The sequence below is a fragment of the Sinohyriopsis cumingii genome, chromosome 2, assembly GCF_028554795.1.
Source record: "Sinohyriopsis cumingii isolate HCF-2022 chromosome 2, ASM2855479v2, whole genome shotgun sequence".
Classification (NCBI taxonomy): domain Eukaryota; kingdom Metazoa; phylum Mollusca; class Bivalvia; order Unionida; family Unionidae; genus Sinohyriopsis; species Sinohyriopsis cumingii.
Window position 1 is genome coordinate 152,047,041 of NC_142962.1, and position 27,565 is coordinate 152,074,605.

Sequence of the window (27,565 nt, forward strand, 5' to 3'; positions counted from 1 at the left end):
AGAATGGGTTAACAGCTATATGCAATCAAAAGATAACTATTTACCCTCTTTTCTATAACTCACTCTCAAATGTTATGTGAGTCTCTCAGAGAAGGCAGGAAAGCAATACATAACAAGCACTGGATGCATGTCATAAGTAAGTTTCAACTCAGTTTGTTTTCACAAACCTGGCATTTGAATGTGAAGTCTCAATTTGAGACAGAGTGAAGTCATTTGGCTGCCACACCCTGTCTACATTCTCCATTTTCTGTTTACATTACATGGCTTCACAATGGAGAGAGCCAAATCTTGTCAGGCCACTGGTATTTGCCCTGACAGTTACCCCAGCCCTGGTCATGACCATACAACTTTCTCTGGATTCCCTCAAGAAACTTTTGAATGTAAGGCAATAGCCATATGTCAGATCCCAGAGAGATCTCACTCACATGAGTGTTAATGCATGATCTTCAGTTGTGTTGCCTTCATGTTGGAAGAAGTCGAGTGTGTCATGTATCATACTCATGTCCCCCTTCCTTCCTTAAGATGGTCAAACCAATGAAAAATGTATCTTGGACTTTTATCTTTGTCTAAAGCATAACATTTAAATCACTGATTATACTTTAATGAAATTTTGCCCAAGAATATTTAACTAGATGGTGTATCATTTGTTTAATGATGCCACCTGCCTCAAGGTCAAGGTCACAAGGAAAAATGGAATTTTCAAAATTGTATCTGGTCAGGAATATAATTTTTCAAATACTGAAGATATTTTAATGATAAAGTAGCCCTGCCAAAAAAAAGGTCGCATCAAGTGAAAACATAACAAGGACTTGTGTCCTTGTCCAGAGTATAACTTTTGAACCAATAAAGATACTGCAATGAAACTTTTACATGTTATGTACCATAATAAATCATCCATGTATAGCTGTAACTAATGAAGATATTTTAGCCTGCTATATATCTTGACATGACATTGTCTTGCATATTCAGCCATATCCTCTGCCCTGAAGGTCAAGGTGACAGTAAAGGATAACGTTAATCATTGACCTATTTCCTCACCCAGCTGTCCCTACAAATATTTTGATGAAGTTTTACAAAGATTACAATTGAATGGTCAGGTGTCTAGCTCAGAGGTCGAGGTCAGCAATAGGGAAATAGTCACAAGGCAGCACTATTGTATAAATCAACACATCCTTCTTATAGTGGGGACAAATATTTAAAGTTATAAAACTGTAATGATGAATTGCAGTTGATTTGATGCTTATCAGAGCAATTTTTGAAATTTAGTGAGAGTAATTTTAATTCTTAATTTGAATAAGTGAGGTCAGAGACCAAATTTGTGTGAATTATATAATTTCTTTGCTTCTTTATGCAAACTTTTTCTTGGCAGGTCGTCAGTTCTACAAATGCAGTAACTCAGCCTGTAATTTCTTCCTGTGGGCAGATGAAGCACCTTCAGGGGATGGAGGGTCTGAAGGTCAAAGTAAAGGTCAAACATACAGGTCAGTTTTGAAAGTGAAGGTCACCTTGGAGATAGGGTGGGGTGCATATTATGAGAATTTGCAGAATCTTTACCATAATCAGATGCTTCTAATGTTTTTCAGCTGAGGTTCTAAACACAGAATTTGCATTACAAGGTGAATAAGGATACTATCTTTTTTTTAGACACCAGTATATACTTAGAGTGTTGCATTCATTTTAATCTCTATTGTTTAATCAGATTTCATTTATTTGCAAACAGTATGAGGGTTTTTCAAAAAGTTCTAGAATAAATACAACCAAATGTTACTTAGCTGTTTACATTAATTTTAGTAGTCCTTTCAATCTAACTTCCTTTTGACTTAATGGACTTTTCCCATCTTTTGACCCATGTCCTGATATGTGCAGCAGCCCATCATGTGACAGCACCCCCAGAGACGCTGCCAGGGCATGAGAATGCTTAAATCTTGCTAAATTTGTACAAATTTGTACTCTTGGACAGCAGAAGTGCATTATAAATTCCACAAATTAATTTAAAGTTGTGCATATACAATTTTACTCTGCGCTGTTTACAATTTGTATTTAACTGTTAGCTCTTAAAGTGCTTGTCATGATAATAGTTACACTGCAATTAGAGCTGTCGTAACACTTGTCACGACTTCTGTCTCTTTTCTCATAGACAGATGTTTATACATCTGGGTTCTTCAGCTTGACATGAATTGCTGTTTCACTAAGTTGTATTGGCATATTGGGCCCTGGAACAAGGAAAAAGGATTTTGAATGTAAAATGAAATTAAAAGACAAAGATACTTATTTTATCGAAATATCATTGTCTTAAAAGGACACTGTGGCATTGATTGACACGAAACCCAAATACATGTATTGTAATATAGCACATTATAAATCTGACATTAGAGTCAGCAAAGTATTGTTTTAAGAAAGTGAAAATTTGGCAGACCTTATGTTTGTGAAAAATGTTTTGGAGCAGAAGTATTCAAAAGACATTACCTATGAGCTGTGGAAAACATAACAACCATAAAGAACAGTTTCCGAGCTTTTCAGTCTGGCTAAGCTTGCTGTGTATATTCCCCTTCATACTGAGAAAGAGGGATCTCAGCACAGAATAATATTCATACACTTATAAAGATTAAGCTCAGAAATAATCAGCAGATTAATACTTATACAACTAGAGGCAGCATCTATAAAGATTTTGATTTCAATAGAGCTCTTACAGAGTGGAGCAGGAAAAAGAGATGGATATTGAAGTATTGGGTATATATTGAATATAGCCATTTGATCTTCCCCTCCTTTCTTTTCTACTCCCCTCTTATTTTTGTGACAGTTTGGGGAGCTCCCCCCTTTAGATTAAATTCTGGCCACATTTTCTGCATCCCTTAATTCTTCTCTGCTTTTGTACTGGTTTCTTTGTAATGAATCGTTTCATTTTGGAAATCGGAAGGAGTTAAATTTAAACTTTATGTTGGGTGATTCAGGATTTCAGTGCTTAGTTTTTGTAAGGTCTGAGGGCATTATCCAGATGCAAAAAGAAGCCAACCCTCATTAGATCTGGACAATTTTTTTTAATACAGTCATATAAATTGTATCCAGTTACTGTGGCATTGAATTGTCCATTCACTATGGTGATCTCTGGTATCAGGTGGTTCAGAATTATTCCTACTTTTTCTCTCATGTTCAAAGTTAAGTATCCAAGTTTCATCAGATGTAATGATCTTATTTAAGGAATTATAGCCCTCTACTTTTGTATAATAATTCCGTGTAGATCCTTATACAAATGGTGCTAGCAGCTGCCTCACTTAGCATTCAACATTAAGAGGTTAGTGTTAGGACTGTTTGGCCTGGTATCAGGATAATGTGACTGTGTGGGACACAATGCTGAATATCTGCAGTGTGATGCCCTGGTGCTAGATATCGCTATAAACTGCCACACTGCAGACATGTTAGAGATATGACTGAAAAATCATTAAAGCTAAATTAAAAAATCAAAATCACACAAGTCCACATTATTATTAGTAGTAGTAGTGGTAGTATTGTTGTTGCTTTGTTTAGAATATACTGTATTCATTTTATAAATTTTTGATCAGCCCTTGTAGACAACTGTATTATGATGAGACTTTATGTTGTTTAGGAAGACCCATTTTAACAAATCTATGAATGTATTGTTATGATTTATATTTGAATCATGTATCTAAACAGAAGTATTACTCCTGCAGTGAAATAGAAACTGCAAGACAATTTCTTCTAGACTGTCCAAAATACACCAGTCTTAGAGGTCACATCTTACACAAGCTCTCACAATTAAACTGTTATTTGGAAACCCATGTTTTCTATAGACAATAACATGCAAACATTTGTATATGTGTAGAATTTCTGTAGGATGACTAAAAGTTTTAATTGATTTAACTCAGCCGTATGAATCATATTTATTTAGTTCTTATTCTTTGTTTTATTTTATGTATGTATGCATATTAATACTTTTCCTTCCTAACCGCTTGTATCAGCATCTAGGTTTATACTATTATCTTTTTTGTTACTGTTGAGAAGACATTGCTCTAATAACCTCATGTTTTCTGCTGAATCCAAAAATTCATGTTTGTAATTGCATCTGACAAAGTTTCAGAAAGTAAATATAGTTTAAAACTATGTAAGGTGCTCTCAGATTTGTTGAATATCAATATTTTGAGCTTTAAGTTAGAAACTTCAATAGCTTTGTGACATGATGACTTCCAATTACAGTATTTTCAACAGTGCGCTAAAATAAGGAAGACTACTGTGCTTTCAAGTTATAAAAGTGAAAAATGTCACAATTTTGATTTTTTATTGGCTGTTCTATCATATAGGCATTGAAACTAAATTTGTGACAATTTTTAAATCACTGGTGTACATTATCAAATTTTGAAACTATAGTTTTCCACAAATTGTGTTACTTTTTATGGCAAGATTATAAATTTAAATAGAACAGTAGAAATTTTATGTTACTAAATTTAATCAAGCATTTTTTCTGCTCACTTTGCATCTTCAGTTCCAATCCAGGAGGTTTCTCAAAAAACACTGGTTTCCAGTCCAGCTCTAACCAGAATCAGGGTTCTGTTGAAGGGATTCCAAACTGTAATTGTGGACAAGAGGCCAGATGGTAATTACAGAAAATTCTAGCATATGCATGTATTTGCTATGCCAACATGTTTCTTACTAGGACAGGTGTAGTGGGTCAATGCATAGGGCAGAGAATTGGAAGGGACAGAACAAGACATGCCATATACTAGCCTGTTGAATACCTTGCAACAACGGGTCACAAAATGAGTGTTGTTCCTTAGGTGTGGGATCATGAGTTTCCTGCAATTGGTTTTCCTTTGCCCACAAATACACCTACAACTTTTCTTTAGTAGTATGAAACCATTTAAGGTTTGTGTTAGTTGGCCGAGTTACAAGGTAAAATCTTTGATATCTGGTATTGTAATGTAATTTCAAGGTTAAAGTTACACCTGTTGCAAGGGCAATTGATTTTATTTTAAGGTTGAACTAATTTGGAAAGATAAGTAATGAAGAAAACATTGGTATTAATTAATATATAATAGATACTGGTAGTAATGAGTGAACACTATAAAGATAAATGAGTGAAAGATCTGGAATGGAAAATTCCACGTGCAGCTCATTTCAGGTTAATCAGGTAATCAGACATGTTAGGTTTTCAGGTTGATCAGGTAATCAGACATGTTAGGTTTTCAGGTTAATCAGGTAATCAGACATGTTAGGTTTTCAGGTTAATCAGGTAATCAGACATGTTAGGTTTTCAGGTTAATCAGGTAATCAGACATGTTAGGTTTTCGGGTTAATCAGGTAATCAGACATGTTAGGTTTTCATGAGTTACTTGAGCAAATGATAAAGCATTTATTGCAATAATGTCTGTGTCCAAGAAAAATATGAATGTACAGATGACAAATTTATCTTGGCAAAAATGTCAAATTATTGTTTGTCCCCCCAAAATTTGATGGTTGTAGATAGAGTGTCCCCTGCTAATGGTATTCATGTGCATACTGTTTTTCAAAATTAGCATCAAATTACAAGATCATAAGCACTTTTTGACACACCATAAAATAAAGCACATAGCTTTGTCGTCCAGAGATTTAAAGTCTTTGGATGTTTATCAGACAAGGAATCTCTCTCTCTCTGAATCAAACTTTAATGCCACAAGCTGATTGGATATTATACTATTCAGCTCTTTTATTGCTACAAGCTGATTGGATAATATACTATTCAATTCATTTAATGCTACAAGCTGATTGGATGTTATACTATTCAACTCATTTAATGCCACAAGCTGATTGGATAATATGCTATTCAACTAATTTAATGCCACAAGCTGATTGGATAATATGCTATTCAACTCATTTAATACCACAAGCTGATTGGATAATATGCTATTCAACTCATTTAATGCTACAGGCTGATTAGATATTATACTATTCATCTTGTTTAATGCCACAAGATCATTGGATATTATTGTATTGAACTGATTTTATATCTGATGATCATTTGTGTGATATATGTAGTTTAGAAGTAAAATAGATTGCTTATATGGAAATCACTGTGAATTAATTTATTTTCATGGGTATCAGTGTTTATATGCTGCCATGCGTGGGACATATTTTGTTATGATGTCCATCTATTCATCCTTCTGCACATTCATCTGTCTGTTCCTTGTTTCACTTTTGTTCAGTAGTTGGAGTTATGCACCATCTATCATTGCCAGACTTTGTGCGTGGCTTGCACTTGTGGTAAGGAGGAAGTCATTTGATTTGGGAGTTCAAAGGTCAAGGTCATTATGACTGGAAGAAGACAAATGGTTTCCACACAATAACATTAGTTTCACATCAAAAACCTGGTCCAAACATTGTGGCTGGCAGGAAGAAGCCTGTATATTTCCTTTTCAAAGGTCAATGTCATTATGACTGAAAGAAGAAAAATGGTTTCTTTGTCACAAACCTGGACCAAACTTCATGGATGGATGCACTTGGGATAAGTAATTTTTTTGCTTTTTTTGGTCAAAAAAACACAGGTTAAAGATGCTGGTTGAAAAATAAATACTGATTACTGCACAAAATTTCAGTTATTGACCAAGTACCTTCATAAAAATTTGTCGACTACTTAAAGCATGGAAGAGGACTTTTGATATTGGCTTTTAAGGTCAGAGGCAAAGATCATTGTGACTCGAACAAACTGGGTTTTAGAGAATAATGTTTGTTTAGAGAATAATGTTTGTTCTAGGGTAAGTTCCTTGACCAAATATGATGACTTCCACTTAGGGTAATAAGGAAACCTGTAGAATTTTGCGTTCTGTAAGTCAAAGGTTACATTTATGATGAACTTAATAAGAAAATGATGGTTTTGGCACTTTAAGTTTACTTAAGGACAATACTGTGTATCTTGGCAAAAGGTCGAGTTCATTGAGACTATTGATCAATAAAATCCAGAGTCAGCTGTGGCCTATATAATGGAGTATTACATATATGGCAGCTGTGACCTATATAAAGGACTGTTAAATACATGGCAGGCACATAATGCGCCGTTCTTGTGGTGACTTTATGGTAAATTACATTTTCGTCACTATTTAAATTCATGGATTGGGAAAAGGGTCCCATTGTTCCTGGTTTATTAATTGATGGGTTTTAAAATTTAATTTTCTGTTGTTGTTGTTATATGTTTAAAATGGCATTAAACCCCACAACAACAACAACAGGATATTATGACTATTTTAATCCATAATGTCTTATGTCATGTGTTTAGGTTTGAATAAACAGTAACACAAGAAAGAGTGAAAGCAACAAGCTTTGAAAATATACAATAATTTATTTCCCTGGAAAAATTGTGTAAAAATTACAAAAATATAAACTTACAGTTTTATAGAATCAAATCCAAGAATAAAATTTTAGTAGTCCTAATAACAAAATGTTCTGCTAATTTCAAGTTCAAATCCCGACGAAGAATCCAAGATGGAAGACAATGACGTATGGTAAAATCTGTTGTGTTGAATTCTAAAGTTCCTTGTAAAAACAAGAATTATCACTCTGGTTTCTGGTAGCAGAATGAATTTTTATTTAAAAAACTGTCCTTGTTCAACAATTTTACATGAACACATGTATTTTCCAGAAAAATAACAGAATTAATCCTTTTAATTCCAAGTAATTTGAAATAACTCCAAACAGCATAACATGTATCTTCCATTTTAAACAGCCTAGCTTCTACTGAGAATAACTCTCCAAAACAGAAGTTATATAGTTATATCATTTCCTAAAACGTAAACAAGGGGTCACGTGATCATCTTCTGGAAGCTTATAGAAATTAGGAACTTGCTAAAGGTCACGTACACCCAGTGTGACCCTGATGAAAACCAATCATTTTACTCTAAGAAATAAAAAATTAAAAAAATTGTTTACATCTTAAACATGAAGATCCATCATGACCTCAACAACAACCAGTCATTTTAAAATAAAGATAGAACTTGTTTACGTGGTTGCTACAAATTTTGAAACAAGGTCAGGATTTAGATGAACACCTGGTGTTTATAAAACAAACAGTCAAGGTCAAACTATTTTCTGAAAAAAGTATCATCTCTAGTGAATAAATTTACATTACAATATCATGTAATGAAAAATAATTTTTTTTAAAACTGACAAACAATTAAATTGAAATAAATATATATTAAGACAAATATATATTAAATCAGATACAATTAAATCAAATATTCAAGACAGATGACTGTTTAATATTCAGTTAAAAGCTCAATCCATGTAGTGGGCACGATATTGAAAATCGCAACATCAGGAAGAAAATTTGAGATGTTTAGTGAAACTGGAGCGAGATTGATACATGATACCTTGGGGTTTCCAATTGCTAATCACACAATGAACATTGCTATGTATTATTATATATTTCATAGCTTAACAGTTCAGAAGGAAGGGCCAAACAAGGGTAGACAATTCTATGGTTGTCCTAAACCAAGAGATCAGAGTTGTGGTTTCTTCCAGTGGGCAGACGAAGAAGGTAGAGGAGGAAGTTACAACAAAGGTAAGAGTAACTTAATTCTTTGTTAACAAAATCTTGATCACAGATTAATGTATTTCCCTGTAAAAACAACAACAACAAAATCTACTTGCATACCAAGAAGGTGTGCTTCTCCAGTAGTGACCGAGCTCTTTAGGCTCATGTTTGTAGCTATTATGGTCATAGACTGGAAGAACATATGGGATGGCCTATTGTCTGTTGTCCATTATCTGTCATCTGTCATCCGGAGTCCAACCATCCATTAACACAAGGTCGTTGTTGCTATTCCAGAACTGCTTGGAGAATTGACATGAAATTTTACAAACACATTGATTCCAGGTTATTGTTGGTTCTAAATGACAATGTGCCTCTCAGACATACAGTATGGCCACTACAGAAGCTATATTGACAAACGTTTTATCACTACTCATGAATGGGTGGTCATGTCAACATTGGGTTTTTGTTGAAGGACTTATGTTATCTGGATGGTCCTAATTGAAAATGGTGCAGATCAGATATGGCTACCAAAGCAGCAATCATGAAAATCTTGTTATTACTACTCCTGAATGGAAACTCAGCATGAGGTTTTCACCAGAAGACGTTTTATGATGTCCAGTCGATTCTGCGTGAATAAGGTTCCACTCGGACATCCTGCATGACCACTTCAGTGGCCGTCTTGAAAATCTTCTTATCAATACTCCTCAATGAATGGTCATATCAGAATGGGATTTTCAATAAAAGACTTCTTTGAATGTCTTGTTGATCCTAAATGACTATGATGCCAATCTGAGATACAGTGGAAATCTGATCATAATCCCACCTGAATGGATGGTCTTATTGACAAGGGGTTTTCTTCTTATGACATCTAGTTGGTCCTAAATGGAAATGATGCCAGTCTGAAATGCAATATGGCCATCACAGTGGCATATTGAAAATCTTGCCATTGCTTCTCCGTCTGAATGGAAAGTCATATTGATATGGGGTTTTCTTTTGATATCTAGTTGGTACTATATGAAAATCGTGCCTGTCTTGCATCCAATATGGCCATCAGATAGTTTGATATCTAGTTGGTACTAAATGAAAATCGTGCCTGTGTTGCATCCAGTATGGCCATCAGATAGTTTGATATCTAGTTGGTTCTAAATAACAGTCGTGCCTGTCTTGCATCCAGTATGGCCATCAGATAGCTTGATATCTAGTTGGTTCTAAATGAAAATCGTGCCTGTCTTGTATCCAGTATGGCCATCAGATAGTTTGATATCAAGTTGGTTCTAAATGACATTGGTGCCTGTCTTGCATCCAGTATGCCCATCAGATAGTTTGATATCTAGTTGGTTCTAAATGACAATCGTGCCTGTCTTGCATCCAGTATGGCCATCAGATAGTTTGATATCTAGTTGGTTCTAAATGACAATCGTGCCTGTCTTGCATCCAGTATGGCCATCAGATAGTTTGATATCTAGTTGGTTCTAAATAACAGTCGTGCCTGTCTTGCATCCAGTATGGCCATCAGATAGTTTGATATCTAGTTGGTTCTAAATGACAATTGTGCCTGTCTTGCATCCAGTATGGCCATCAGATAGTTTAATATCTAGTTGGTACTAAATGAAAATCATGCCTGTCTTGCATCCACTATGGCCATCAGATAGTTTCAACATGCAGTATATGGTCCTGATTCCTGGAAATTCTTCGTGGCTAGCTGAGCATCAGTCCTTCAAAGAGCTCTTCTTTTTTTTATCCCTCCCCCTTGAAACTCGTTCTTTTCATGGTCCTTCGCACTTAAAGGCCCACTCTTTTTCTTGCAGACATTAAGATTCATGAAAAAAGCATGAGAATCATGAAGATGTGTTATACCGAATGATTGATGCTTGTGTATTGAAATATAAATTTTCAGTCAGCATGCAAAAAAAAATACCTACAGGCATATTCCTTGTATATGACATTATTAGATGTCTATAACAGAAAAGGAGAGAATTTTGAATCTTGTGAAATGACCATTTAGGGAACTAGTCTAAGACTGTAATTCATCTTATGCAGCCAGATGCTTATTTTCAAGAGACAAGTATCTGTACTATATATAATGTACTGTTATACATAATAGCTATACTATTTATAGGTAAATTGTACATGATGACATGTGTATCTGTGGTACAACTCTTCCTATTTTATCATCATTAACAACAGTGCCTCATCCACTGGTCTTAACTGTCTGATTCAGTTTTGGAGTGTTAATTTGTGAGGTGTATCATCGTTCTGAAAGCTCCCTCTTGCACATCTGATGCATGTGACAACTATATTGTTAGAGTTTTATGATAAATGTTTTACACTTTATAGTTATTGGTGAGTAAGCTATTACAAGCCTTCATTTTTTAATGACGCTCTCTCCAGTCTCATTATGACAAGCCACAGAAGCAGAATCGAAATGTAGACATTGAAAAAAATTCTAAGCATTATAATGAATTCGGACAGTGAACTATTCAGTGAAATTCTGGATGACTGCACAACAATGATTTTGACCATAAAACAGATGACTAATTGGTATTGTGTAAAACAAGGAACATCACTATTGCTTGCACTTAGCAGTTTCGTATTTCGTGTAGGGTTTGATTTTTAAAGAAAAAGAATTTCTCAGGTTTTCCTCACTGGTTATCCAATGTATTTTTATTTTTTTTTAAATACCTCCTCCTATATCTTTGGTATTGTTAAACTTTCAGTTCCCTTTATTTTGGTATATGATTGATGGGTGTAACTTCGGTTTTGGGATATACTGCTTGGCGTTACTTCAGATGTACAGCTGTTAAAAAAAAACTGCTAGCTCCGTTTAGTCATTTAACTTCCTGGACTTAAAGGTAAATCGTTTTTTAAAAAATGAGCCAATAAGTTTTGATTATACTTTATTTTATATTTTTAAATCGTTGTGCTGGTATTACCTACTCTGGTAAAATTAGATTCCTTAATTTTATGAGTGCTAAAGAAAGTGTACTTTAGACATGTTCAAGCTGATTGTTTTAGCACAGGGCAGAAGCCATTTTGATCAGCTGTGTACTTAGATCATGCATGATTTCCATAACTGCAACATGTAAAGAAATGTTAGCCACAGTACATGAAAGTAACAAAGATGTATGCAAACATTCTGTCCAATGTGCATTTTGCAAACACAAACAACTTCACCATACACCTGTACTCTGTCAGAAGTATGTAAAATCTGTGGAGTGCAACCATAATTGTATTGCTATCCCAGCTTAAATACCTACCTGATTAACCTGGCATGTTATCTTTTTATGATTATGGCTACATATTAATCAATTCACTATACAATCTAATTTGTAAACTTGCCATTTTTTAAAATCTTGATTTTTTATTTAAAAACATATTGGTCCATAATGTTAGCTTTTTGATTTGCTTTATTTTACATAAATTTCACTTGTTTTATTGCAATTTGAGAAGAAACAAAAACCAGTGTAAATTTCATTATGAAAGTCATAATAGCAGGACTCTTGACACGTCAAAAGTGCTCATACCTTCCGCACTCCTATACAAAATTTCTGGCAGGAATGCTGCTACTCATTGTAGCTATATTTATTGTTGATATTTTGAGAAATAATAGTCATACTTGCCTTAACACTGGAAACATCCAGGCGTTTTATGCTGTGACCAGTTTTTGGGCTAATTATTTTGTTTTCTTCAGTTTATTTGGATTTCAATTTTGTTTTCCCTGGAAATACTAGTGCTCTAAATTAATTCTTGGACAAGAACATTTATCAAAATTTATACAGAATTCAAATTGGAATATTATTTTCTGTGATTCAACAAAGAACTGTTGATATATCAGTATGACGCTGACCACAACATAAGTCATCACCTTCCATTTCGGATTTCATAGGGATTCGAACTCGGTTTCATTAGGACTTTTTGTTTCTAGGACTTCTATTTTTTAATTCTTGGATTATTTTTGGATTTGATTTGTAAAACCGTAATTTCTTTTTCTCATTTTTAACTTGTTTTTCTAGGGAAATAAATTAGTTGTTACATTTTTTAAGTCTTGTTGTCTTCAGTTTTTTCTTGTTGCATTTTGTAAGAGCCTAAACACGTAACATTGTCAAAAGGTCAAAGGCATACATGCCAACCATTACGCTGTTGGTGTAATCATTAGGATTTTTTCCACCAAACTATGCATTATGCTAGACTATATATGGCTTGTTCCTTTTTGGTACATTAAAAAATAAAATAAATATAAAGCAATAAAGACTTGTTTTTTGTCATTTTTATTACCATCTCACTAATTCCACTGATATAAATTTGAGAATACTCTTAAAAAGGTGACTGCTGCGTGAGAATAGAATAAAAGTACTTTCCTTATTTGCTATTTATAGCAACTGTATGTGACCCATTTCCAAGTAAACAGATGGGTTTCTTCAAATGTGAACTTTGCCTCGCAGTTAAGTTGTGAACCAGTCTGTACCTTTGAAGAAAATGGAGCCAGATGTTAAGTGAAACACCTTTCGGTGTGAGTTGTAGATGATATGTGACAGAAAATGTTAGAGCAGATGGATCTTTTCAAACTTCAAAAACTTGTCAGATAAGAAAAAGTTCAAATCAACATTGCTTTACAAACTTTAAAAGAAGTATACGAGAGTAATGTAATACAGCAGTCTAAATACCTGACTTTATTGCAGATTTCCAGTTCACGGTCATTCAGTGAATATCAGTAATTTTCAGTAAATTTTGTGTTGGTATTCTGGTTCTAATCCATACGGATTTTGTCCATTGTGACAAGAATTTTGACCAGATACAGAACAAGGTTAGTAGTAAAAATGAATCTTATTCAGATGTGCTGTAATTCAGTCATGTAATTTATAGATGACACTTTTTATGCCCAAATTACACTTACTTTGCCACTTATAACAGCAGTAATTAAACTTAATACCTCTCAGGGGCTTGGCATGTATGCAAAGGTCAAGAACATCGTGATTGAAAAAACAAGAGTTTTGTTGAATAACTTTTGCTCTTGAGTAAATTTCTTGACCTGGCTATGTGGATGACTTGTGCTTGGGGTGAAATATAAACCTGTAGAAACCTGAAGGTCAGAGGTCATGGTAAGTCTAATAAAAATGAGTGTTTTCCATTCAGTACTACACACCTAGATCACCATTAAACATGGAACGTGCATGTAATGTGCCATTCTCAGTACTGTTGTTATTCGTTGTTCACAATTTAATTTTATCTTATTGTAGGAGCTGGAGGTGGTGGTAGAGAAGGGGGAGGTTTCAAAACAGGTGGTACAAAGCGAGGCGCTACAGGAGAGAGAGGAGAGCCTAAAGCAAAGAAAGGAAGAAAGTGTGGTTTATGTGGAGAGGAAGGTATGCTGACAAATGCGTTAATAATATAATGATTCTACTGTATTAAAACAGCTACTTAATATCTTCACTCAAAACCATATTTCCTGGGTTACATTTTTTAAAATTTTTTGGACCTTTCAAAATATATTTTAAAAGACCTTGTCTCATAAGTAGCCCTCATTGAGGAGATTTCCATGTTGTTAAGTGAATTTACTATTTTGAAAAATTTGATGCAAGCAATTTTATATTTTTCAAACTATAGTAGTTTATAGCCTTCTCCAAGGCTTGTTTGTTACAAGGTCATGAAAATTAAAAAATTACACCAAATGAAAATTCCCCCACCTACATTAACCAAAATCTTGTATGATTAACAATTGATTGGACAGAAGAGGTTCTTAGAGTTTTTAATAAGTTCCTTATACCAGGTCATTTTGGCAGAGGTTTTATTGTGCCATATTTGCAACCAGGCAGACAACTGCCAAAATAAAATGTGAATATTTTTTTTATTGAAAGTAATAAATAATGAATAAGCAAAATACTATTTGGTGTGGTGTAAACTTAAAACACCATGAAACATTAGAGGATGGGGAGCATGAAACTGATGAAACTGACACCATAAAAATAACTGGCTTGATAGTACACTTAAAATGCATTATGTTTCTGTTGAGGTGGAGGCAACAAAAAACCTGGATAAAACTCTTGATAAATTCTTATAATACCTGGCTTGAATCATTGTGCAGCTACAGTTCATTCTACAACATCCTCAGTCACTCCTTTTGCTTTGGGGTCAAGGTCACAGTTAGAGAAAATGTGTATTAAGGTTAGAGCTTTTTATTTGCATTTATTTTCCCATTGATGGCTTTTCTGTGTGATTAATTATCAAGGGAAGACAATTCATTCTGGAGTATTTTGGTTGGTCTAGAAGAAATTGTTTGCAGTTTCTATTGCATTGCAGGAGCAATACATCTGGTTCAGATATCAATCATAATTTTAATCAAGGTCACACATTTTACATTAAGCTTTGATTATGGGCTCTAAATGCATATATTGGCCTTCTTGTATTGATATATCAGCTGTGCTTGGTTGCTTTTCTCCACCGTCTACTAATTACAATCAAATCTTTGTATAAAACCCACTCAAGGGATAAACCATAAGTTTCTTATGTTTTTCTAAGCAAGAATACATGCTTGCTGTTTGAGTTAATAAATAAAAGGTGATTGGAGTATTAAATCATTGTTTTAACAAGTCGAGAATGGTACATACATAATACTTTGCGTGAGGTGAGTGGTTGGGTTGATTTACAAATTGGATGGCCCTGATTCCTCTTATGTCGAATTTTCTAAACAGCTTAATCAGAATTGTGAGGCATCAGATATTTAGCTCACCTTTCCATAAAGCGAAGTTAACCTATGTTATGATTCTGTATTTGTCATGCATCGTGTAGCATCTATCAACAGTTGCTATTTTCAGCTTCTTCTAATAACCACTGGAAAATTTCGGCAGAACTTTTTGAGAGTATACTTCAATGAAGTCCTTTCAGTTTTGTTCAGATGTCAATCAAGTGTGACCATCATTACTAAATCTTCCAACAGCCTCATCTGAAATACTGCTGTCAACAGAATTGTAGCATTTGTTAATCACAAATTATTTTCATTTGTTTCAGGCCACACAAGACCCAAATGTCCACACAAAGGAGACTGAATACAACACTGATGGGACATTTAATTTTAAAATTGACCTGGCAGCTATGAGCAACATCAGTGAAATATACCTGTGAACATTACAAGTTGTGAATTTTGCATCTGTTCCATTTTAAGGCAAGATAGGCAATTAAGAAGAAAGGACCTTTCGGACTGATGTAGTGATGTTTTATTTTGTGTCAGACTGCAACTTGTATGTTGCATGTTGCAATAAAATAAAGCAAGTAATTCAGAAATATTATTTTGATCAGTTGTACCACCCAAGTTCAACCTTGTCTTGAGGAATGAAGTCTTTCAGGTTGCAAGAAGACTGGTCTTAGATAGTGTTGAAGTTAATGATTTGCTTAGGTATGTGTTGAGGCTCTATATCCAAGTCATTCATAGTAACTTAGGTAGTAGTTGACTGGAAAGAAACCAGGTCCAGGATGTTGCTGCTGTGCAAGCTGTAAATGCTCAAATCATATGGTAGATGACACTTGTTCAGCCTACCAGTATGCATAAAATTGAGGTTAGTTTTTCCTACATTTCCACTGAGTCATGATAGATTAGTATGAGAACCAATGGAGTCCGATGGACCCTTTAGATATGCAAGTGATATCGGGAGAATGCAAAGTTTAATAACTGGAGTTCTTGAAGATCTGTATCCCTTTGAAACTCATCCTTACAGTCCCCAATGACTGTGATGCAACTGTAGAAAATATAACAAAAATTGATAAAAATCTTAACAGGTGTTTTGGTACTGTGTAAAATATAGAATGTAAATAACAAGAAGCCAAATGGTTAGACTATAAATATGTCAAAAATAAATAACAGCAGAGATAAGAGAAAAGAATTATGCAGATAAATTATGAGGAAAAGTAATATGTGTGGTTGTTGTTTTGATCAGAAATGTTAAGGAATTCATGGTTCTAAAATTTGAGGTATTATACATCATTTATTTTTACTGGATCATAATTGTTACTGACTGCATTAAAGTATGTATTTTCTCACAGAAAAATACAATATGATTGCATAGAAGTTGGATAATAAATGTGTTATCCCATTGCATACAGGCTGCCTGAAGCCTGATTATTTCTTTTGTTTTTCTAAATACTGTTACTGAGGTAGACAGGGCACCGAGTGGCCAAGTGGTCTAAAGTGCTCTCCATTGGATCATTGCCATCTCACCTCTGTCTGCATGGGTTCGAGTCTTGGATTCAGCCAATGTGGGTATGTGAGAAAGCTTGCCAGTAGCTTCTCATGGGTCAGTGGTTCTTTCCGGGGTTTTCCCTGGGTTCTTCGTCCACCATTAATACTGGCCACCATGTATAGCCTATCATGTGCTGAAAATTGGCGTTAAACCCTACAACAACAACTGAGGTAGACTGAAATTACATCAAGATCATTGCACATAACAAAATATGCTTCCATTGACTGTATCTTGTTTAAACAGGCAGCCTATTGACCCACATTCAGAGATAACGATAATGGCTTCTGTTCTCGACAGACAGTTTTTTTCTTCAAAGCCTTGTTTGTCTTCAGCTTCATTATTTTAGTACAGACACCATTTGTTACTGACGTGCTATTTTATATGCACTTTTATTTACTCCTTTTGTCACAGAATTTTACTGTTAAGATTCTTCTGGAGAATAGAATTTATTGTCATGATTCATCAGGACAATAGATTTTACAGTGAAGATTCATCAGGACTATACATTTTTTATCGTAAAGATTCATCAGGACAATTGATTTTACTACATAGATTCATCTGGACAATAGATCTTGCTGTAAAGATTCACCTGGACAGTAGATTGTACTGTAAAGATTCATCTGGACAATAGATTTTACTGTAAAGATTCATTAGGACAATACATTTTACTGTAAAGATTCATCAGGACAGTAGATTTTCCTGTAAAGATTCATCAGGACAGTAGATTTTCCTGTAAAGATTCATCTGGACAATAGATTTTACTGCAGAGTTTCATCTGGACAATAGAATTTGCTGTAAAGATTCATCTGGACAGTAGATTTTACAGTGAAGATTCATCAGGATTATACATTTTTTATCGTAAAGATTCATCAGGACAATAGAATTTACTACAAAGATTCATCTGGACAATAGATCTTGCTGTAAAGATTCACCTGGACAGTAGATTGTACTGTAAAGATTCATCTGGACAATAGATTTTACTGTAAAGATTCATTAGGACAATACATTTTACTGTAAAGATTCATCAGGACAGTAGATTTTCCTGTAAAGATTCATCAGGACAGTAGATTTTCCTGTAAAGATTCATCTGGACAATAGATTTTACTGCAGAGTTTCATCTGGACAATAGAATTTGCTGTAAAGATTCATCTGGACAGTAGATTTTACAGTGAAGATTCATCAGGATTATACATTTTTTATCGTAAAGATTCATCAGGACAATAGAATTTACTACAAAGATTCATCTGGACAATATATTTTGCTGTAAAGATTCACCTGGACATAAGATATTACTGTAAAGATTCATCAGGACAATAGATTTTACTGTAAAGATTCATTAGGACAATACATTTTACTGTAAAGATTCATTAGGACAATATATTTTACTGTAAAGATTCATCTGGACAGTAGATTTTACTGTAAAGATTCATTAGGACAATACATTTTACTGTAAAGATTCATCTGGACAGTAGATTTTACTGTAAAGATTCATCTGGACAGTAGATTTTACTGTAAAGATTCATCAGGACAATACGTTTTACTGTAAAGATTTGTCGGGACAGTAGATTTTACTGTAAAGATTCATCTGGACTAGATTTTACTGTAAAGATTCATCAGGACAGTAGAATTTGCTGTAAAGATTCATCTGCACAGTAGATTTTACTGTAAAGATTCATCAGGACAATACATTTTACTGTAAAGATTCATCTGGACAGTAGATTTTACTGTAAAGATTCATCAGGGCAATAGATTTTACTGTAAAGATTCATCAGGACAATACATTTTACTGTAAAGATTCATCTGGACAGTAGATTTTACTGTAAAGATTCATCAGGACAATACATTTTACTGTAAAGAATCATCTGTACAATAGTTTGATGCCTTTTGATACAATAAAATCTTATGTTGGAAAAATGCATGTTTAAATACTCTCTCACAGATAAGCATTCGTTGCATTTTTTTATGCAAATAGAGGGTCTAGACTTCATGGAACCAGTCGCCATATTATTGTTAATTGTTCCATGGAACCAGTCACCACATGATTGTTAATTGTTCCATGGAACCAGTCACCACATGATTGTTATTTGTTCCATGGAAGCAGTCACCACATGATTGTTAATTGTTCAATGGAACCAGTCACCACATGATTGTTAATTGTTCCATGGAACCAGTCACCACATGATTGTTAATTGTTCCAAATTTTATGTGGTATATTTGCTAGTTGCAGACACAAAATTTTCCTTGCATTTGGTCTTTTTGTTAACATTTGCTGGGTACAGTAATGTAAGTGTCAAGAGCCTACTTGATACTGTTGTTCAATCTTCCCTGCTGGATTCTCTGAGTGAATCCTGGTCTTGTTGATGTCCATAACTTTAGTATTGTCAAACTGTATCTGATACAGTCTGATTATGAGATATGCTTGTCTCTGTAGACAAATAAGTGAATGTACATCACATTTGGAACTGACCATTTCATTGGTGAAGGAGTGGGGGTTAATGGTGGCTTTACAAATAATAATGCAGTAGTTAAAACCTCTGTCCAGTAAGGATGTTAGCACTATATCAACACAAATCAACAGTGCAAACATGATTGTTTGCTTATCATTGTCTTTTGTTCAGTCTATTTTATGTCTAAAATCATCCTGAAAGGCATGGTTCAATTAATAGTATTTTCACAAGATTAAAATAATGAATAATAATAAAGAGAACTAATCTGAATGTTCAATGCAGTGTGTTGAATGTTTCATACAGGTGTGTTCCCATTTCGATTGACATCATACACTCCAGAATGACTTGTGTCAAGAGGTTGTCTGCAGTATGTGTAAAGAATTAAATGCTCCCCATTGCTGTTGTGCTTCAGAAAGTAAAACTCCATCAACATGGAGTTCTGAAATTTATTTTTGCTTGCTTTGCTGATAGCTTATTGCTTCCTAGACCAACAAGTTGCTCTCTGACTTTTTTCCCGACTTAACTGAATCAGCATCGAAAATGAATGACACTTCAACAATGTTCTGACAGTTGATACAATCATGCTTAGCATTTATGTATCAAGTAAAATCCTACATCAAACATTGTTGCTGTTCACAGACTTGCCGATAATCTTTAATACTGATGGCTTAAACATTCTCATTCAAGGCAATGATGTTGTTGTTGTTGTTGGGTTTAACGCCATTTTTCATCACACAATAGGCTATACATGGCGGCCAGTATTAATGGTGGAGGAAGAACCCGGGAAAACCCCGGAAAGATCCACCGACCCTCGAGAAGCTACTGGCAAGCTTTCTTACATATCCATATTGGCCGAATCCGAGACTCGAACCTATGCAGACAGAAGTGAGATGGCAGTGATCCGTAATGGAGAGCGCATTAGACCACTCGACCACTCGGGGCCCCAGGCAATGATGTGTAATTACATTCTTCAGCATGCATTTCAGTCTAGCATTGATTTACCTATAACTTAAAACAAATTGGGTCGTTGCATTTTGTCAACTTTACCTATGCAGATTAGCACAATGGGCTCCCCAGCAACAGTTTTCAAAGGACTCCAGACACAGGATTAGAAGTAGTCCTCAAAAAACCTATGGCTTCAGTTTGTCCTTAGAAACCTTAAAAAAAAAACTTAAAAAATAAAAGAAACCTGAATAAAAATACAACAAAAAAAATTTTAAAATATGAACAACTCTACTGTGACCCCACAAAAAATGCTTTTAAATGGTTTTATTTGTTAGCCTAGCCTAGCGGTCAAAAAGGCAAGTGAATTATGCAAATTAAAGACATTTTGTCATTTTATTCTATCATTCATTTGATAGACCAATAATGGCATATAAATGTTGAATCAGCAACAGCATTAGCTTTACATTCACTTTGCGCAGTTTGAAGTCCATTTGCGTCAACCTTATAGCATACTTGGGACCCTGAGTGGTCTAAAGCGTTCTCTGTTACGGATTACTGCCATCTCACCTCTGTCTGCATGGGTTCGAGCCTTGGATTCAGCTAATGTGGCTATGTGAAAAAGCTTGCCAGTAGCTTCTTGTGGGTCAGTGGTTCTTTCCAGGGTTTTCCCAGGTTCTTCCTCCACCATTAATACTGGCTGCCATGTATAGCCTATCATGTGCTGAAAAATGGTGTTAAACCCTACAACAACAACAGCATAGCATACTTTATGAAATTTGTTATAAATATTATGCTCACCATGGAGATTATGTTATAACTACTTTGAGTTTTGAACCTTAAAAAAAAAATTAAAACCTTGAAAAAGCCACACAAAACCCCCCCTCATATTTTAAAACTTAATTTCATTAACCCGGAAGACATCACCTTAGCTATTGTCAACCAGTTAAGTAATACATGAAATGGTTATTGTTTATACCTTATCTGTTTTCCTTTTAATTACATACATGACAATTTGCTGTATAAACTTCCCTAAGGATAGTCTTACATGAGCTGTAAGCAGGATTGTTTGCCATTTGTACATGTTACAGGCATGTATTAAAGTGGTTGGTTTAATTTTTTTTTTTTCATCAGAAGATTACTGAAGATTGCATTTTTCAAAACATGACCATGTGAGGAGGTTTGGGATTAAAAAATAATGTTTTTTGTAGCACGTTATGAGAGGTATGCACTGGACCCAAGTTATGCCAGGCTCATTGCACCAGTTTGCCAGTGAAATCAACTGTGATGACTGTCATAAAACAGTAATTGTTATAAAATATCCAACTAGGATTTTTAAAAGTAGAAGTTTCTTGTCCAGTTATACCTTTTATTGCAATCATTTTCTTAATGGTACACATATCACTTTGTATATTTCAATACCTACCTCATTTTTTTTTCTTTTCTTTCATTTTTCCTTTTTCTTATATGCATTCCATAAGATAGAGTATCTTGTTATGATATGTATCCATCCATCCATCCATCCATCCATCCATCCATCCGTCCATCCATCTGTCCATCCATCCATCCATCCATCCATCCATCCATTTCCTATTTTGTTTCCACATAAAAATTAAAATTTTCCTCCATTTGCCATTACCAAACTGTGTAACCACCCACCTTACCTGTGGGGCAAGGAAGAAACCTGTTTATTTTGGGTTCAAAAAGTCAAAGGTTAAGGTCACACAGACTCAAAGATGGAAAACTGTTTCCACATAGTAATTTGACTTGTATACCAGTAACCTTGACCAATCTTTGTCATTGGCATTTGATATAAGAAAGACACCTATGCAGGGAGGTAGAAATAATTTTAAAATCCAGAATTGTCCCTGTGCAGCCAGCTTTGAAAATCTGGTTGCCTGGCAGTCAGGGTCATTTGTTTAACTGAACTTAAACCAGTGATTTTTTTAATGATAACTTATTTATGTTACTTCAGCAACTCTAAAAGTAACTATGAAAATAACTTACCTTATTTCAGATAACCTTCTGTCATTGCTGACCTGTTTTCCATTTGAACTATTCCTACCTGGGAATAATGAGATTATCTTAAGGTGCATGTATGTTTGTTTACACAAGTACTGTAACTATCACTGGTGAAAAGTTTTTTATAAACCTAATATGCACACTACCAAACATTATTAAGATAACTCTTGCCATCCTTTCTTTGGTATAGCAAGATTACACACTTTGTCTGCCGCTTGAACATCGGCCTTAACAATTGGATGTTGCATGTAGAAAGTTGTCCAGGGGTCATGCTACCGGGCGAAGTGGTTGGCTAAGTCACCTAAAAAGTGTAAACTTTGCCCTTTTCTTTCAGGAAAGAGAAAATGAATTCACCATGATCTTTTTTTGACGTACATTGATTGACAGTTATTTATGACCTGTGAGATGCTCCCTCACTGTAGCCAGGTATTTAGGCTAGTTCTGGCAGTATTGTGTTGTATTGTAGCTCAAAACAAAACGTTTTGTATGCAGTATTAATATCAGTTGCACTGGCAAACAAACTTTTGCACATTCACAGGCATGTGTTAATAGCTGACTGACAATTAACCCTTTCCCAAGAAAGCTATCACTACCTGGTTTCTGCAAGTTAGGCCTTCCATTTAATCATTAATGATGAAAACATAATTAATTTTTTGAAACTTTAAGATCAATGTGTGAAAAGGATTTTGTGTTTTCAGAATAGAATTGGTGAGGAGCACCTTTCTAATTTAAAATTTTTAAAAAATGAAGATTTTAACTGCTGTGTTTCCTCATTTTTCTATGTAAAATCAGTTTGAAACTGTAAGTCATCTTGTAATGGCAGACATCGCTTTGTCCAGGAAATATCACTATATTCAGTTGTCTGTTTTCATAGATAATTGGGCAAATTAAGAAAAATAGTTTACTGTAAAGATTCATCTGGACAGTAGATTTTACTGTAAAGATTCATCAGGACAATAGATTTTACTGTAAAGATTCATCAGGACAATAGAATTTGCTGTAAAGATTCATCTGCACAGTAGATTTTACTGTAAAGATTCATCAGGACAATACATTTTACTGTAAAGATTCATCTGGACAGTAGATTTTACTGTAAAGATTCATCAGGGCAATAGATTTTACTGTAAAGATTCATCAGGACAATACATTTTACTGTAAAGATTCATCTGGACAGTAGATTTTACTGTAAAGATTCATCAGGACAATACATTTTACTGTAAAGAATCATCTGTACAATAGTTTGATGCCTTTTGATACAATAAAATCTTATGTTGGAAAAATGCATGTTTAAATACTCTCTCACAGATAAGCATTCGTTGCATTTTTTTATGCAAATAGAGGGTCTAGACTTCATGGAACCAGTCGCCATATTATTGTTAATTGTTCCATGGAACCAGTCACCACATGATTGTTAATTGTTCCATGGAACCAATCACCACATGATTGTTATTTGTTCCATGGAAGCAGTCACCACATGATTGTTAATTGTTCAATGGAACCAGTCACCACATGATTGTTAATTGTTCCATGGAACCAGTCACCACATGATTGTTAATTGTTCCAAATTTTATGTGGTATATTTGCTAGTTGCAGACACAAAATTTTCCTTGCATTTGGTCTTTTTGTTAACATTTGCTGGGTACAGTAATGTAAGTGTCAAGAGCCTACTTGATACTGTTGTTCAATCTTCCCTGCTGGATTCTCTGAGTGAATCCTGGTCTTGTTGATGTCCATAACTTTAGTATTGTCAAACTGTATCTGATACAGTCTGATTATGAGATATGCTTGTCTCTGTAGACAAATAAGTGAATGTACATCACATTTGGAACTGACCATTTCATTGGTGAAGGAGTGGGGGTTAATGGTGGCTTTACAAATAATAATGCAGTAGTTAAAACCTCTGTCCAGTAAGGATGTTAGCACTATATCAACACAAATCAACAGTGCAAACATGATTGTTTGCTTATCATTGTCTTTTGTTCAGTCTATTTTATGTCTAAAATCATCCTGAAAGGCATGGTTCAATTAATAGTATTTTCACAAGATTAAAATAATGAATAATAATAAAGAGAACTAATCTGAATGTTCAATGCAGTGTGTTGAATGTTTCATACAGGTGTGTTCCCATTTCGATTGACATCATACACTCCAGAATGACTTGTGTCAAGAGGTTGTCTGCAGTATGTGTAAAGAATTAAATGCTCCCCATTGCTGTTGTGCTTCAGAAAGTAAAACTCCATCAACATGGAGTTCTGAAATTTATTTTTGCTTGCTTTGCTGATAGCTTATTGCTTCCTAGACCAACAAGTTGCTCTCTGACTTTTTTCCCGACTTAACTGAATCAGCATCGAAAATGAATGACACTTCAACAATGTTCTGACAGTTGATACAATCATGCTTAGCATTTATGTATCAAGTAAAATCCTACATCAAACATTGTTGCTGTTCACAGACTTGCCGATAATCTTTAATACTGATGGCTTAAACATTCTCATTCAAGGCAATGATGTTGTTGTTGTTGTTGGGTTTAACGCCATTTTTCATCACACAATAGGCTATACATGGCGGCCAGTATTAATGGTGGAGGAAGAACCCGGGAAAACCCCGGAAAGAACCACCGACCCTCGAGAAGCTACTGGCAAGCTTTCTTACATATCCATATTGGCCGAATCCGAGACTCGAACCTATGCAGACAGAAGTGAGATGGCAGTGATCCGTAATGGAGAGCGCATTAGACCACTCGACCACTCGGGGCCCCAGGCAATGATGTGTAATTACATTCTTCAGCATGCATTTCAGTCTAGCATTGATTTACCTATAACTTAAAACAAATTGGGTCGTTGCATTTTGTCAACTTTACCTATGCAGATTAGCACAATGGGCTCCCCAGCAACAGTTTTCAAAGGACTCCAGACACAGGATTAGAAGTAGTCCTCAAAAAACCTATGGCTTCAGTTTGTCCTTAGAAACCTTAAAAAAAAAACTTAAAAAATAAAAGAAACCTGAATAAAAATACAACAAAAAAAATTTTAAAATATGAACAACTCTACTGTGACCCCACAAAAAATGCTTTTAAATGGTTTTATTTGTTAGCCTAGCCTAGCGGTCAAAAAGGCAAGTGAATTATGCAAATTAAAGACATTTTGTCATTTTATTCTATCATTCATTTGATAGACCAATAATGGCATATAAATGTTGAATCAGCAACAGCATTAGCTTTACATTCACTTTGCGCAGTTTGAAGTCCATTTGCGTCAACCTTATAGCATACTTGGGACCCTGAGTGGTCTAAAGCGTTCTCTGTTACGGATTACTGCCATCTCACCTCTGTCTGCATGGGTTCGAGCCTTGGATTCAGCTAATGTGGCTATGTGAAAAAGCTTGCCAGTAGCTTCTTGTGGGTCAGTGGTTCTTTCCAGGGTTTTCCCAGGTTCTTCCTCCACCATTAATACTGGCTGCCATGTATAGCCTATCATGTGCTGAAAAATGGTGTTAAACCCTACAACAACAACAGCATAGCATACTTTATGAAATTTGTTATAAATATTATGCTCACCATGGAGATTATGTTATAACTACTTTGAGTTTTGAACCTTAAAAAAAAAATTAAAACCTTGAAAAAGCCACACAAAACCCCCCCTCATATTTTAAAACTTAATTTCATTAACCCGGAAGACATCACCTTAGCTATTGTCAACCAGTTAAGTAATACATGAAATGGTTATTGTTTATACCTTATCTGTTTTCCTTTTAATTACATACATGACAATTTGCTGTATAAACTTCCCTAAGGATAGTCTTACATGAGCTGTAAGCAGGATTGTTTGCCATTTGTACATGTTACAGGCATGTATTAAAGTGGTTGGTTTAATTTTTTTTTTTTCATCAGAAGATTACTGAAGATTGCATTTTTCAAAACATGACCATGTGAGGAGGTTTGGGATTAAAAAATAATGTTTTTTGTAGCACGTTATGAGAGGTATGCACTGGACCCAAGTTATGCCAGGCTCATTGCACCAGTTTGCCAGTGAAATCAACTGTGATGACTGTCATAAAACAGTAATTGTTATAAAATATCCAACTAGGATTTTTAAAAGTAGAAGTTTCTTGTCCAGTTATACCTTTTATTGCAATCATTTTCTTAATGGTACACATATCACTTTGTATATTTCAATACCTACCTCATTTTTTTTTCTTTTCTTTCATTTTTCCTTTTTCTTATATGCATTCCATAAGATAGAGTATCTTGTTATGATATGTATCCATCCATCCATCCATCCATCCATCCATCCATCCGTCCATCCATCTGTCCATCCATCCATCCATCCATCCATCCATCCATTTCCTATTTTGTTTCCACATAAAAATTAAAATTTTCCTCCATTTGCCATTACCAAACTGTGTAACCACCCACCTTACCTGTGGGGCAAGGAAGAAACCTGTTTATTTTGGGTTCAAAAAGTCAAAGGTTAAGGTCACACAGACTCAAAGATGGAAAACTGTTTCCACATAGTAATTTGACTTGTATACCAGTAACCTTGACCAATCTTTGTCATTGGCATTTGATATAAGAAAGACACCTATGCAGGGAGGTAGAAATAATTTTAAAATCCAGAATTGTCCCTGTGCAGCCAGCTTTGAAAATCTGGTTGCCTGGCAGTCAGGGTCATTTGTTTAACTGAACTTAAACCAGTGATTTTTTTAATGATAACTTATTTATGTTACTTCAGCAACTCTAAAAGTAACTATGAAAATAACTTACCTTATTTCAGATAACCTTCTGTCATTGCTGACCTGTTTTCCATTTGAACTATTCCTACCTGGGAATAATGAGATTATCTTAAGGTGCATGTATGTTTGTTTACACAAGTACTGTAACTATCACTGGTGAAAAGTTTTTTATAAACCTAATATGCACACTACCAAACATTATTAAGATAACTCTTGCCATCCTTTCTTTGGTATAGCAAGATTACACACTTTGTCTGCCGCTTGAACATCGGCCTTAACAATTGGATGTTGCATGTAGAAAGTTGTCCAGGGGTCATGCTACCGGGCGAAGTGGTTGGCTAAGTCACCTAAAAAGTGTAAACTTTGCCCTTTTCTTTCAGGAAAGAGAAAATGAATTCACCATGATCTTTTTTAGACGTACATTGATTGACAGTTATTTATGACCTGTGAGATGCTCCCTCACTGTAGCCAGGTATTTAGGCTAGTTCTGGCAGTATTGTGTTGTATTGTAGCTCAAAACAAAACGTTTTGTATGCAGTATTAATATCAGTTGCACTGGCAAACAAACTTTTGCACATTCACAGGCATGTGTTAATAGCTGACTGACAATTAACCCTTTCCCAAGAAAGCTATCACTACCTGGTTTCTGCAAGTTAGGCCTTCCATTTAATCATTAA

At 34.8% G+C, this 27,565-nt stretch overlaps 1 protein-coding gene and 1 long non-coding RNA gene across 3 annotated transcripts in view; one reads left to right on the plus strand and one right to left on the minus strand.

Moving 5' to 3' along the window:
- LOC149806096 (DNA topoisomerase 3-alpha-like) overlaps window positions 1-15,793 on the plus strand; it is a 103,601-nt gene extending 87,808 nt beyond the window's left edge. For both annotated transcript variants that reach the window (XM_089950974.1, XM_089950975.1), the window contains 5 exons: window positions 1,370-1,481; window positions 4,499-4,609; window positions 8,415-8,542; window positions 13,753-13,878; window positions 15,521-15,793. In XM_089950974.1, the coding sequence (XP_089807100.1) occupies window positions 1,370-1,481; window positions 4,499-4,609; window positions 8,415-8,542; window positions 13,753-13,878; window positions 15,521-15,558 (515 nt within the window). In that variant the 3' untranslated portion in view covers window positions 15,559-15,793. The remainder of the gene's footprint in view (window positions 1-1,369; window positions 1,482-4,498; window positions 4,610-8,414; window positions 8,543-13,752; window positions 13,879-15,520) is intronic.
- Window positions 15,794-16,110: 317 nt separating this feature from the next.
- Window positions 16,111-26,166, minus strand: LOC149806097 (uncharacterized). The gene is made up of 3 exons (XR_016419854.1): window positions 25,018-26,166; window positions 20,241-20,350; window positions 16,111-16,245 (listed from the first exon to the last, which is right to left on the minus strand). It is a non-coding gene; the product is annotated as an uncharacterized LOC149806097 (long non-coding RNA).
- Window positions 26,167-27,565: the final 1,399 nt, after the last annotated feature.